A 15,488-nucleotide genomic window follows, 5' to 3' on the forward strand; every position below is an offset into this window, starting at 1 on the left:
CCTTTTGGTGGTCCCAAGGTTTCAAAGAGTGAGGATGGGTGGTCGCTCCTTTAGTGTGGCCGCGGCCAAATTTTGGAACTCCCTCCCACTTTCTTTGAGGAGTTACAAGGACTACTTCCCGTTTAGGAAAGCATTAAAAACTTACTTATTTCCAATAACGGTTTGAGCGGTTTAAAGTGCATGGTTCCTTGATCAAAGCGCCAGGATGCCCTCCGGGTGACAGGTTTTGCGCTTTATAAATATATTAAATAAATAAATAAAATAAATAAATAAACTTTATTAATCACTGATGATACTTTGTTAGTAAGAAAAACACCAAGTGGGCTCCAACCGCTCATGAATCGTTTTAAATTCTTTTGCGATTTACCGGGTCTGAAGATTAAAACCCTAAAGACAATGCTTCTTCTATTCAACCCGTGCCGCTCGCAGTGCTTTCTTTGAGACACACTGAGGAAACCTGTTCCCTACTTTGACGGCGAGGACTGCTCCGTCTTGAGGAGCTTTGTGTGGATTCGGGAGCTCGTGTGCTCTATTCCTGCTTTTGCGTGGCTGCTGAGGGAGACGGATGCTGAATCGACCAGCGGGAGCGGGACTGCGAGGCCCAGAGGTGCTAGCGCCTGGACATCGCGCGCACCTGGTGCCTCTTCCCGCCCCCTCCTCCCTGAAGGCTTCATCACGTCTCGCGGCCCCCGCTACGCGGGAGCCGCTCACAGTGCTTTCTTTGAGACACACTGAGGAAACCTGTTCCCTACTTTGACGGCGAGGACTGCTCCGTCTTGAGGAGCTTTGTGTGGATTCGGGAGCTCGTGTGCTCCATTCCTGCTTTTGCGTGGCTGCTGAGGGAGACGGACGCTGAATCGACCAGCGGGAGCGGGACTGTGAGGCCCAGAGGTGCTAGCGCCTGGACATCGCGCGCACCTGGTGCCTCTTTCCGCCCCCTCCTCCTCCTACTTAGTTCCCTCTTTAGACGCGAACGCGGGAAGCGCGCGGACAGAAGCGCGGACGAAGACCGGACAAAGAGCGGGCCCTCTGTGGCAGAAGTAGGCTGGGCTGGGCCCACTTATTAACATTCCATTATTAACTTTCATTTTAATTTGGTATCCATTCAACCTTTATAGACTTTGGCAATTGCTGCAATATTTGTGACTCAACAGACGCGCTCATCCGCTTCGCCTCTTATTTGATATTAAGTATTGAGCATATTTGAATCTGAATATTAGCACTGTATATAGTTTTACCCTTCATTATTGACATAGCTTGCATTATGACCGCAAAAAAGCTCAGATCTGGGAGACTGTTGGGGGGAAGATCGTCGGCTAAGACTAGATCCAACCCCCTCCGAAACAAGAATGTCTCAACTATTCAATTGAAGGGCCAAAATCAGATATTTCAGTTATGGGAGAAAACGGTGGCTAAGGTGCCCCCGGAAAAGTCTGTTTCTAATAAGGGCGCCAGTTCAATTTCCTTGCATAACCCACTGCTCAATCAAGTACAGAAAGAAACGGAATCGGGAAATTTAAATTTAAGCTTATACTCCAGTCTGGGTGTTTTATCTTCTCCTCCTATATTCTCTGAGAATGGCAAGTGTTCAGCCTCTAATCTGGATAATTCTCAAAAAACCAAGGCTCCATTAACACCTGAAAATGTTACGCCCAATGACTCATTAAACCATTCCAAGTTGAGGGAGGTTACTAACGAGGATTTACAGCCTTTGGATATTGACTTGGAGTTTTGTGAACGTTATTTGGTAGATGATCCTAGGAAACTACTAGACGTTATAAAGACCCCAATTGGCGCTACCCCTTCTGGTCTACATCTTTATAGTAGTACTCCCTCCCTCAATTCTCAAGATTTATCTTTTCAGACTAATATGTCAAAGAGTCCAATGCTCAATATAATGGGGATTGAGGTTATTAATGATCCTAGTTCAAAATCATCAGAGAAACCTATATCAGAATTTCTGATCTCTTTGGAACATTTGTTATCTTCAATTCTAACGTTATTGAGTAAATTTGTGGGTAGTTCAGATTGTGTATTGGAATCTGTTACTCAAATTTTAAAGGCTTTATTATCAAAAACCTCAGAAAAGAGCTGCGGTCTAGATCCCTGTATTATAACACTTCCTGAAAAAATACCAGCTAATGCACCCTGTTTGTCAACTGAGAATATACCAGTTGCTCCTGTGATGAAGGAATTATGCTCTGTTTTCAAAACGTCTGCTCATAATTGTATAAGTGACTTTGAACCAGGTATTGTTATAGAGGAAAATAGTGTTGTATTGTCTGATGCCAATGCCGAAAAGGTACTATATCCCATTTTTGATCCAGATTTTAAGGGGATGGAGCTAGAGGAGAAAGTGGGAAAACAAAAAAGTGTAAAGGAGAAAAGAGGAAGCCTCTCCGTAGATTCAAAAAGAGGAGGCAGAGACAAATATTCTTTGAGGACTCCCAAGTCTGTCATAATTCCTCCCCTGCTAAGGTGGAGATCGATAATGGAATTTCGAGGCATGATTCAAATATTTTGTCACCCGAAACTGTGGTGCCTCTTGTTAATATTGATGAAATTATTACCAGTTGTTCTAATCCAATTTCGAGAGAACTGGGCGTAGAAAAAGAAAGGCCCATGGTCCACTTTCCTGCAGTGGAAATAAGAAATCCTGTTCCTGTGGTATCAACCATTCTTAATCCTACTGCCCCTCCTTTCCATACACTGGCAGAAGGGGTAGTCTCTGGTCAAAACATTTATTTTAAGATGATGGAAACCCATACAGATTCACAGATTTTGGATTTTGTTCCACTATTTGACCTCGATTTGGTATTGAATAGATCTTTTTTGTTGAAATGTTGTAAGGATATAGAGGGCCTGAAACTAATCAAATCAAATGATATTGATCTAGTAACAATACTAGGAACAGGGTCTATGTCTTTTATTAGGGTAAGGTTCTATTCCAATCTGATAGCGAATCTTATTCTAAATAAAGCAGAAACTTTCCAGAGTCAGGGGATTGATGTGGTGCCCTTTACAGCTACATGTGTTAATAACCACTATGAGAACGGCTATCATAGGGGCCTGGGTCAAGCCGGTTCTTCTCAGCCTTTCGAAGACTTAAAGATTTGTGTCTCAAAAACGAAAAGGCTAGTTTCACATGTTATCCCCGCTCCAATAATAATAAACAGGGGTATAACTGAGAATGAACAGCAATGGAACTGGTTACCTGGTGCCTTGTCGTCCAAGGTGACGGACAACCCAAAACTGTTTTCTCACCTTTAGCAGCACCTTCTCTGTTATTTCCTGGAATGCCGCCAGCATTAACAATAACCCTGAAAAACTATTGTATCTCTCTTCCTTGAATGCCAGTGTAATTTTCATCTAGGAAACATGGTGTATTGATAAATTGAATGTAGGGAGAGATTACTTTGTGTTGGAGGCAGCAGCAACCCCTTCTAGTAGGGGACATGCAAAAGGGGGAATTGCGTGCCTATTAACCAATAGAATAAAGTGGAGTTTTTCCCACTATGTAGACTCCAGTAAGCTTTTCCAGGTAGTGACTCTTTCCAATCTAGATAATATGGGAGAAAGACACCCTTTTGTGATAATAAACGCCTATATACCGCCAGACGATCATTTTAATACTGTATTGAAACAAGTTTTCACTTTTATTAGACAAATTAAGGAGACAGTTCCTTCCTCCAATTTATTGTTAGTTGGTGATTTAAATTGCAAAGTTTCCAATTACAGTCTGGAGCTTTTTAGAAATAAAGCAAAAGAGGAGGCTCTGTTGATCCCCCAAGTCCTTTTCCCAGTTAATATAAAAACAAATAAACGGGGTAAATTACTGTTGGAGGAATTGTACATTACGGAGGGGCTTATAGCTAATGGCAGGCTTCCGTCCGATGTCCCTGCAAACTATACACATAGTTCCCCCAACAGTAAATCAATTCTGGACTATATAATTGTTGATCACTGTATTTTTTCTCTTTTAAGGGATTTGGTTGTTGTAGAAACAACCCTCAGTGATCATAATGTTATTGTGTTAACTCTTCTAGTGGAGCCCCCGAATTCTGACCCTTGGTCGCTTAACGGTGACGTGGTCACTTTTCAAAAAACAGGAAGATGTTTCTGGGATTTTAAAGCTATGAAGGGTTTGGAGCCTATCCTTGTAAAAACTCTATCCAACCTAAATAATTGGCAGGGATCGGAACTGTCCTCTTTCGAGGCTTTTATGAAGGAGATTATCTCTGCTGTAAAAAAATCCAATTTAATCAGGAAAAAAAATACCCTCCCTAAAGCAGTTGTTTCCCTTAATAAGGAAATAAACAAATTGGTGAGGGAACAATATATATGTGGAGCAGCAGAAAGATCTCAGAAAATATCTCTCCTTAAAAGAAGGAGAAGTAGGATAAAGAAAAAAATTAAACAAGAAAAAGAGGATTCGTTATGGATTGGTTTGTGGGAAGCCGCTGTCCAAGGGAACTCTAGACAGTTTTGGACTCTCATTGGGGAGGGTTGTGGCTGAAGAGTGCGTCCCCTTCCAATTCCTATTTCAGAACAAACCTGGGTCAACTATATTCTAAGTTTGTATGCCAAGAATGACCTGCAAGTGGAACTTAGGGGAATTGGGGAAGATACTAATTCCACAATTGAATCCCCTTCAGAATTATCCATAGAATCGGCCATTAGGAATATGCGTCCATCAGGTGCTATGGGCCCGGATAAACTCCCGATATCAGTCCTGAAACAAGATCCAGTATCCTGGAGTAACATTTTATTCCCTCTATTCAGGATCTGTTACATTAAAAAATCTATCCCATCTTTCTGGAAGGGGAGCATTTTGGTCCCCATGTTTAAAAAGGGCGATAGAAACCTACCCAATAACTATCGTCAAATAGCCCTCTTAGACGCAATTGGGAAGGTTTTCTTTAAATGTCTATTGTCCCTAATTAACGATTGGGTGGTTCTAAAACAAATTTTACCACTAGAACAAGTAGGCTTTCGTAAAGGGCATGGAACCCTGGATAATCTTTCTGCCCTTCAGATTATTACTGATAAATACATAAGGGTACGTGGCGGAAGAGTGTATGTGGCCTTTATAGACTTCTCCACAGCATTCGATAAGGTTGATCGCCCGCTGCTGTGGAGAAAGCTATCCGCTTTGGGAATGCCACCTCAATTGCTAGATATGTTCCAGGCACTACATACAGACACTTGGTGTCAGGTTTTGCAAGGAGGTGATAGGGGACTATCTAAGATTATCCCTTCAGTTAATGGCCTTAAGCAAGGTTGTCTCCTTGCCCCACTGCTTTTTTCATTATATATTGCAGATTTACCTGTCTCACTTTCCTCTTGTGATGGTATAGCTCCAGTCTTGGGTGGAAAGCACATCTCATGTCTGTTATATGCGGATGATATTTTAATATTGGATCTTATGCCTAAAGGTCTCGCTAAACGCCTCCATGCCCTACATCAGTATGCAGAAATTCATTACTTAAAAATTAATGCATCTAAGAGTAAAATTATGTGCATCTCAGGCCGGAAAAAACATAAGTTTGCGAACTTTATCTGGTCTGTGGGAGGTGATAAACTTGAGGTGGTAAAGAGCTATGTTTTCCTAGGAAAATTAATCTCAGACACTTTAAGTGATAAACCCCATTCCAATAACAATGCCCGGAAAGCTTTATCCCAAGGGAGAAGCTTAAGTGCATTATACTCGGCAATGGGAAGAAGGCATTTTTCATATTTTTTGGAGGTCTTCAGGGCAAAAGTTTCCTCTACACTTTTGTATGGATTAGAATTAATCGATATAAAGCATTGGGATTTTTTAAATACGGTTGAGGGAAAACTGTTAAGAAGCGTAATTTCCATTAGTTCCGCCTGCTCAGTGGCCGCTTGCAGACTTGAGTTTGGCCTGCGCAGCAGTTGGGTGCAGGGCCTGGCAGCTGTAGTACGTTGGGTCGCAAGCATAGCCAGAGGAGAAGAGGGGACTATGAGATTCCTCTTAAAGGCAGAATTATTGGGAAGTTTAAGAGAACATTTCTTAATTGTTAATAACTTTAGAAAGGCTGTATCGCTTCTGCAGTTGGAAGAGAGCACTCTCTTTTCCTTATCCGCATCCCAGTTAAAGTCTGTCTTGAAAGAGGCCTCCTGGGACCTTAGCTATAGACTAGACAGTGCCTCAATCCTTGCTAAGAAAGGTGTTAATCCTCTTACAGACTCATTTGCAAGAAAATTTGTGCAACCTTATGTTACTTGGAATTTGCCCCATGGTGTCCGGAGATTCTGGTTACTCTTGAGGCAGGACTTGTTACCTCTAAATAATCTTTTGTTTAAATGGTACAGAGTCCCTGCAATTTGTAATTTTTGTCAACTGTCTACTCAAGATCGAATGCATGTACTCTTTATATGTCCAGTGTTGCGTCCATATCGTTGCAAATGATTAAGGCAAATTTGTTTGCAAATGGGTATCTTAAATGTTAACTCTTTTAAGTTTGCCTTATATAACCCCCCAAATGAGAGATTCTGTTTTAATATTTTTAATTTTTTTAAATGCTTTTTAGATATTTACTGAAGGATGGCGTATGTATCTATGAGCTACTTTGTATTGCAGCAATGGTTATAATTTTTTTTTTCTTTTTTTTTTTTTGTAATGAATGGAGTTTTGTATTATGTGTTTTCTTTATGTGGACCTCTATGGAGTTCCAAAACATAATAAAGATCGAATTCGAATTCTATTCAACCCCCATGAGTCATTTAGAGGTAAACTAACAGTAGTAGGGGACCAACTGGAGCGGGTGAATACCTTTGACTACTTGGGAATGACCATCTCCAAAGATATATCATGGAAACCCCATGTAAAAAAGCAGATGCTCAAGCACAGACAAATTGCTAGGGCCTTCCTTAAGGAAAATAGCACCTCCTTTACTAAACAAGTGGCAGCACAAATTCAGATACATGAGGCTAAATCTGTGGGCTCTGCGCTTTATGGAGAAGAATTTGGGGGATTTGAAAGGATGGATGCTCTACTGAACTCGGAGAACAAGTTCCTTAGGTCTCTTGTTTCTCTACAGCAGCGCACGCCACTCCATCCATTAAGACTTGACTTGAGTCACCCTGGAGTTTTCCTCAAACGCCGCTGCCCTTGATGAAGTGGCCGCACTCAACCTTTCCAGTAATAGTGGCTGGACTTGTAATGTGAAATCCTCTCTAAGAGCATTGGATTTAGGGTACCTTTGAAACATAAAGACCACTTACCACCCCTTAGCAAAGACACACTTAAGAAATACTATTGGGATTGGGTAGCCCAGGGTTCTGTTACCAGCTCCTCATGGGGACGCCTAACCTTGGACTTTCTGAATTTTAAAATTACTGGATTTTATGAGCAATGTTTTGTAATCATCACCACTCCCCTGGACTGGAAACTCTATATGCTATTCCGGTTTGGATCACGCCCTTTAAATTCATATACTAGCACCTGGAGGCAGACATCAACTACCTCTCAGTATTTGCCCCAGGTGCGCATCTGCTATAGAGACCCTGTTCCTGGTGTTCTTTGTTTGTCCCAAGTACTCTTGTCCAGGACGCAAATGTTGATGCACTTCGTAACTTAAAATCAGATCGTTATCCCTGCAATTGTTTGTGCCATTGCCAAGTTCTTGCGACACATGTGGGCAATAAGAAGGTATCTGTCAAAAGTGTGAAACTCTTACAGAAATTACTACCTCTTTATCTAGTGTATCCATATGGTTTTAAATCACCCTGTGTGATTGTTTTGGGTCCACTGAGTAACCTCTTATTGGCTTTGAGTGTGTAAAAAGCAGAGAAACCTGCCAGCATAGCTGACCTTGTCACCCGAGTGAGTTAGGCAAAGGCTTTTATTGTCATCGTTCTTACCCCACACCCATGTTCACTTAAATCACAATGGGGCATATCAACAAGGGGTGGCGATAATATTATTGCCGCTTTAGAGCCCGTTTTCGGGCGAAAAGCGGCGATAATAATATCGCATTATCAACAAGGACAGCTAGCCCGTGTTTCCTTGCATTAGCGCCCCTTGTCAGCACGCCTCCCATCGCATCGCTAATGAGATGCAAAGGAGGCGTGCCTGCCAAAACACCATGGGGAAATATCGCTAACCCAGCTTCGTCATATTGACAACGAGGGTTAGCAATATTTAAAATCGTGTTAAGTATGCTTTAACACAGGAATTTAACGTCTGTTAAATTCCTGACTAAGGCATACCTAACATGGGGGGTGGAATGTGTGGCTAAGACCACAGGCCCTATCACCAAGGATATCGCCGTTTTCCATGGAACATCGCTGGAAAACCAGCGATGTTCCATGGAAAACACCGCTATGCGTTGTTGATACAGCGCTGGCATGGCAATAATTTCCAGCGATAGCTGGGGATATGCAATGTCACGCTAAGAGCGGCCAGTGATAATTATCGCTGCTGCTTGTTGATATGCCCCAATGAACTTTCAGATTGCGTTCCTATGGATAGTTGTAATCTCTGTTTTAGCCTACTGTGGGGCATATTTACAAGGGCTTTATCCGCTTTAAAAAGCAAAAAAAGCAGAGATAAAACTATCTCCCTATTTACAAGAGGGTGCTATCATGTCTAATCGCGATGTTCCCTGCAAGACGGCGCTTTCCCTGTTATCTTTGGAATTTTTATCGCCCTGGAGTAACGCGTTGTTATTAACGCGCTACCAGGGCGAAAAATTCCAGAGATAGATGGCGAGAAATAACAAAGTGCTAAGCGGGCTTTGCGTTATTTATCGCCGTCCTTGTAGATATGCCCCTGTGTTTCTTAGCTTCCAATTGGTTACCAGTGGACTAACGTTCATTATACCATACTTCACGCTGTATACTCCTCCATTTGGTTCCTAATCATTAGGAACCCTAATGTATATGTCTGATTTTAATAATTGTTTGTATGCTGTATTCTGCACCTGTACGTTTATGGTCTATGACGGAAATAAAGTTGAATGATGGGTGCTGGGTTCATTCATCTCACTAACTCACTCACTCAACGCTAATCGAGATTTTGTTCAAAGTTCAAAGTGTGGGGCATTTTAGCTTTCTGAATGCTCCCTTGTCTAGTTCAGCACCACCACCAAAAGCAGACAACGCACAACAGAACAGCAAGTTGGAATAGATATTTGTGTCTGCCAGTCAGATATAAAACATTGGTACAAAGCTGGAGCCTTTGTGTAAGCATACTTTTTACCAAAACACACAAGATGATGGACGGAATGTTGCACAATGGCAAAACATTCACCCCCTGTCACAGATCTTGGTTTAATCCATCGTTATTTTGCTCACCAAGCCACCCCAGTTCAGACATGGCCATATGCAAATCAGTCTTGACCCTGTGCCTCCTGGGAACAGCTAGACCGAACTGCGAAGCCATTTCTTCCCTGGACCGGAATCAAGCATCCTAGGGCCAGTTTCTGGCTATCAGCCGTCATCAGCCAGGATAGCTTGACTCCAGTGGTGTATTCACTGGGGGTGAATGTTTGGCCATTGTGCAACATTCCGTCCATCATCTTGTGTGTTTTGCTTTTCACCCTATGTGGGAAGGGTATGCCCAGACGTGGGTCCCGTGCTCACTACGCCACTGGAGTCAAGCTATCCTGGCTGAAGACGGCTGATAGCCAGAAACCAGTACTGGGATGCTTGATTCCGGTCCAGGGAAGACATGGCTTGGCAGTTCGAGCTGGACTGTTCCCATGAGGCACAGGGTCAAGACTGATTTGCATATGGCCATGTCTGAACTGGGGTGACTTGGTGAGAAAAATAACGATGGATTAAACCCAGATCTGTGACTGGGGGTGAATGTTTGGCCATTGTGCAACATTCCGTCCATCATCTTGTGTGTTTTGCTGTTCACCCTATGTGGGAAGGGTATGCCCAGACGTGGTTCCCGTGCTCACTACGCCACTGGAGTCAAGCTATCCTGGCTGAAGACGGCTGATAGCCAGAATCCGGTCCTAGGATGCTTGATTCCGGTCCAGGGAAGACATGGCTTGGCAGTTTGGGCTGGACTGTTCCCATGAGGCACGGGGTCAAGACTGATTTGCATATGGCCATGTCTGAACTGGGGTGGCTTGGTGAGCAAAATAACGATGGATTAAACCCAGATCTGTGACTGGGGGTGAATGTTTGGCCATTGTGCAACATTCCGTCCATCATCTTGTGTGTTTAGCATACTTTTTACCACCATGAAGTTATTCACCATGAGTTATCTCTTGAGCACAATTGTGGTCGCCTGACAGCCAGCTTCCTTTACCGAGTCAGGCAGAGTTTTGAGAATCAAGAAATATTTCCATTTATTTGCTTACAATTATTTTCAAAGCCCACTTATACTCATTCACAAAGTCTCTAACTACTAATGAACTACTTTGGCCTGTTTTGCGAGGTTTTTATGCGATTTTCTGCTGATGTGGTAAAAAAAGATGTGTTTAACAATTTGTGGATTTTAAGATAATCTGATTTATTCGTATGTGAATTGAGGGTAAATTCTGGAATGCAGGTCCTCAAACACAGAGAGCTGTGCCTCCCCATTTGGACAGTTTAAAATTTGGAACAAGAAAATTGTGCTTAGTAGAAAGTTTCAGTAGACAAGTAGGCCAGTAGTTATTGCATCTGCCAGAAAACAACAAAGGCATCAAACCAAACAACGTGCTATGCATCAGACAGGTGACCTTACATTGTGTATGTTAGTTCACTGTAGTTGTTACATACGAGCTGAAGTCATCTCATTTGTTCGGGTCAAAGTTCAGCCTTATTGCAAAATTTTGCAATCGTTGCAAAAAATTCAGCCCCTTTTGTGGAGCCCCAGATACGCCGAATTCCCATAATTCAGTGTGGGATGGTTGAAGGAGTTTGTTAACTTTATGGGAAAATAACAAATGTGAAAATACACACCTGAGTTGTTCCCGCTGAAAGAAACAAGATTATGTTACAGATGAGATCTGCAAATCTGTCATCTAATATGATGCCATACAGGCAGTGTTTCCAGGAGTGGGACAGCGGACTATTGTGTGTGACCAAAGAGTTGGTTGCCACATATTTTTCTTATTTGTAATCAATAATATTTCAATGTTGCTAGAATTACATTAGATTTTTTTTTATCTTTCATCCATTTTAGGGGCAAGTGTAGCACAGAGGCCATGCTGGAGATACTGCCACCTGCCCTTGCTGAGGAACAGCAAATAACTTGCATGCAGTCTACCTAAAAGCAGGTCTTGGTTCCATATTCTTGAAGGAAAGATACAAATTGACTTAAATATGAATTCAAAAGTAAAGAGGATAGAGTGGATCATTGTAGCACTCTGCAGAGAAAAGGTTTTGGTGGCAAGCGGTAATCCTCTAACTGGACAGAGTTCTGTTCCATAAAACAGAAATATTACATCGGCTGATAGTCCCCCTGGTTTCTAGAACTCTAACGGGCACATGCATCAATATTGCATTTTGCGATTCCTTAATTGCGAAAAATAAGGAATCGCAATTAAGGAATCGCAAACTGCAATGCATCAAGAAATCGCTATAAAAATATCGATTTCTTAAAATTCCTTAATTGTGATTCTCTAATTGAGAATCGCAATTAAGGAATACCTCCCCATTCATTCCTATGGGCCTATAGGCCCATAGGAATGAATCGAAAGACATTCTTAATTTGCAATTCACCATTAGAAATTCGCAAATTAAGAATGCAATTTCAAGGGTGCAGGGGTGTCCAAAGGACACCCTGTTGCACCCCTGAAATCTGCTTAGAAGTACATTTTGCACACTCACATGCCCCAAGGGCATGTGTGTGTGTAAAATGGAACTTTGAGAAATGCACTTTAGTGCACTTTTCAAAGTTTTCGCAAATTACAATGAAGGTCAACTTCATGGTAATTTTGCTCCCCTAATTTGCGAATTCGCACATTTTTTAAGTTTGATGCATTGCATTTAAGGAATCTCAATTTGAGATTCCTTAAATGCAATCGCAATTTAAGAAATCGCATTTTTGCGAAAAATGCAAAAATGTTACTACATCCCAAAAATGGGAATTGCATTCGCAAACAGCCGAATTTTGCGATTCGCACCGTTTGCGAATGCGATTTCCTTTGATGCATGTGCCCGTAAGGCTTTGAAGGAGACCAGTATGGTCAATGTGTCGAAAGCAGCGGAGAGGTCTAAAATAATTTTAATCCACCCTCGCTTATACCCACCATGGGCTGTGTTTTGTGACTTTAGCCGAACTGCTTTTAAGAGAATCTCCAGAGATTAGCTTAAGGAGGAGAATGATGTCCAGAAGAGGGGAATTACAGTCCAGTGACATGCACATTGAGGAAGCTGAGCAGAGTGGGTCAAGAAAGCTCATTACATCTTCCCCTGTCATGCCCAGTATTCAGTCCTAGTTGCCCCCATTTGACTTCACTTTTGCTTGGGCTGCTTCCCCGATCAAGGCGTTATTAGGATTGCTTGCAAGGTCCAAGTTATCAAAATCTGCAACTCACAGTCCAAACCAGTCAGCAGCTGCAAAGATATTCACTCTTTTAGATCCACTTGGCGAAGCCTCTGCTGCAGACCGGGCCTCTTTGGCAGAGTGTGTGACCTGTCTGTGCAGGAAGACCTGACTATGTTAGGAAGGTCCCTTTAGAATGGCCCAAAAGAGCTTGGATCCCTAAGAACATTCTGCTGCGGTCATCCCTCTTGGATAGAAGTTTTCTAGCTTCCTGCAATGCTCAGAGTGGTCCCTCTATTCAGATAGCAAGTTAATCTTCTGATGACGGTGCATCTCTGGTCCACAACCTTGGTTTCAATTGAATCAGTCATTAACATGTATTAAGCCTATTACTCAGACGTGGTTCTCTATTGCTCCAAATGTCAAGCCTTGAATCCCGCTCCCCAGCTATTGATGTTCTGTATGCAGGACTATCTAACGATTATCTTTCCTCTTTCAGGTCTTTCTTGTTCTGAGCTGTACACATTCTATGTAGGGACCTTATTCTCGTGGCTTTTTTCCTGTTGTCATTTTTACAATGATTTCCGACCTCTTGTGGGGTTCAAATTCATTGCCTATTAAATACTTAGAACTTTACTTTGTCTTCACTGATCTCGGTTTATCAATCATTTAGCCATTTTTCGGCCTCCTCTTTAGCTGCATCTATTTAGGATTGTCACCTATCAGTGTTATCTGGACTCTACATTGCTCCCTCTTAATTTTCATTTGACAGCCCAATTATGAGGAGCATATTTTTGGGTCAATTACTGGTTTTGTTTGATGTATTTGCTGTTTTATAAGTCTCACATTCAGTGTGGACCATGAGCTACGGAAAACGTTGCACTGAAATGATCTAATGAGTCTTGCCCACTGTGCTGAGCTCTGTCTCTACTGCTCCCCTAATCCTTCTCATAACGTTTTGGAGGGGGGCCCGACTTCAAAACATCGTACTTTCGGGGGCTCAAAGCAAAAAAGGTTTGAATACCACTGGCCTAAGGCATTGTGAGGCTTGTATTTTGAATTCACTGACAATGAGCCAACTGAACCAATACACCATGGTCCGTTTTGCCCTCGGAGCAAAATGGGAGTTGGCACTCGCTTTATGCGCCCACTGGGCACTTTGGTTTTGCAGAAGGGGCCATAGATGCTTGTGCAGCCCCTCATGTAAGACTGATGGCGCCGGTGCACATGTAGAGCCAGCGCCATCTTGACAGGGCATTCCCTTATTTGTTTAGGGCCTGGCCCATGCAAATGAGGGAATCTCTTTTCCTCTGCGTCAGCTTCGTATTATGTATGCAGATGCAAGGGCAAAAGAGCTGTTAGGAGGTGCATCGAAAGTACACCACAAAAAAGTGGCACACTGACAGTGCGCCTCCTGATGGAAGACCTCTGGACGGAGTGAAAGGGTACCACCCAGACATCTCCCTACAGGCGGTCACAGTCACTCACTACACCCGCCTTCAAGGGGATCTCTCTCCCCTCTTGAAATTGCAGTCACGTTGCCACCTCCACTGTGAAACACAGAACAGCTTTTAAACAGCTCCATATTTCACTTGGGAAACATCCATTACAACGCGCTGCCATTACCACGCGTCTTTTACAACGCAAGTCGTTACCACGACTTGCGCTGGAGAGCGCTGTAGACTAAGGAATAGTAGATTTACTATTCCAACACCTTCCCTACTGTACGTAGGCTGGAGTTGGAATAGTAAATCTTACTATTCCTAAGTCCAGCCCCCTACAGCGCAAGTCGTGGTAACAACTTGCATTGTAAAAGATGCGTTGTGATGTACCGCGATCTAAAAGATCGCGTTGTAACATCATACAACCATTTCACTTGAATGCCCTGCCTCCATGTTAAGCACCCATTAGCAGCTCTCCTCAAGGCGGTGCATTCAGAATATTAAGGTTCACTTTCCCTGTTTGCGTCCAGCGTATCTTATGCAAATATGGAAATTGCAACCTGTGCATAATACGGCTCCTGATATCAATAATCTATAAAATCCCAGAAAATAACATCACAATAAAATGGAGCAAGGTGACAACTCTTTGCCAATCACTTCCTATGCCATTGCTAGGTCCAGAATATTCTCAGCATATGCGCCAAGATATACAGGGCTTTTTTCAAAGTTTCTTCAATTTGTTTCCATTCTAGCACAGGCACAGGTTTTAAAGGTCATGTTCGTCTTTCGTGTTCCTCCGCTTCTGTTATGCCTCATTTGAATTTTGTCATCAACCTACAAGTTGTAAAGATTCTTTTTCACTTGCAAATACCATAACAGGTGTATTTGTAAAGCGCACGATTACCCAAAGGTGTCCTGGCGCTGAATAACAGATGCTTGTTGTTACCCAACTCAATGGTACTCATTTTATTGACCTCAAATGGATGAAAGGCTAAGTGGACCCGCCAGGATTTGAACCTGTGACCATGACGTCGAACGCAGGCCCCTGCAGTGGCTGCTTTAGTCCACTGAGCTACCAGACCCGGCTTAAACATTGACCTGTTTGCATTTCCAGGAGGATCAAGGTATTCTGTAAAAATCAAGAAAGAAAATATAACCCATCACTAGAAGCAATAAATGAATGAACAAAAAAATAACCTCACCTCTCGATGGCTGACCAGATCTTCAACCCATCATCTCTGTAGTAGAAGTTAGGCAAGGACTCGACCCCACGGGATTGGATATCGTCAGCAATACAAATCGAAGTGTAGGTCACAGACTCCATGTTTCTTGTAATCAGCTCAGTAAGACCTTCTACCCCGATCGCTGTGTTCTGAGGATAAAGATTTTAGTTTCTGGTTAGGCCTATTTTCTAGGCTGCTCCAAACTCGTTTACTCATAAACGAAAGTCTACAAAAAGTGATGGATAGATTTCTAGAATTAATCTCTGACATAGGTAATTTCTTGGGCTGCTTCAATTACTAATCCATCGTTATTTTGCACACCATGCCACCTCAGTTTAGACCCATCTATTTTCAAATCAGTCTTGACAC

At 42.5% G+C, this 15,488-nt stretch overlaps 1 protein-coding gene across 1 annotated transcript in view; it reads right to left on the reverse strand.

Annotated features, from left to right (window-relative positions):
* LOC144799577 (hydroperoxide isomerase ALOXE3-like) overlaps window positions 1-15,488 on the reverse strand; it is a 167,661-nt gene that overhangs the window by 37,318 nt on the left and 114,855 nt on the right. Inside the window, exon 10 of the mRNA XM_078670949.1 lies at window positions 15,099-15,268. Within this exon, the coding sequence (XP_078527075.1) occupies window positions 15,099-15,268 (170 nt within the window). The remainder of the gene's footprint in view (window positions 1-15,098; window positions 15,269-15,488) is intronic.

This window comes from Lissotriton helveticus, chromosome 12, assembly GCF_964261635.1.
Source record: "Lissotriton helveticus chromosome 12, aLisHel1.1, whole genome shotgun sequence".
Lineage (NCBI taxonomy): Eukaryota > Metazoa > Chordata > Amphibia > Caudata > Salamandridae > Lissotriton > Lissotriton helveticus.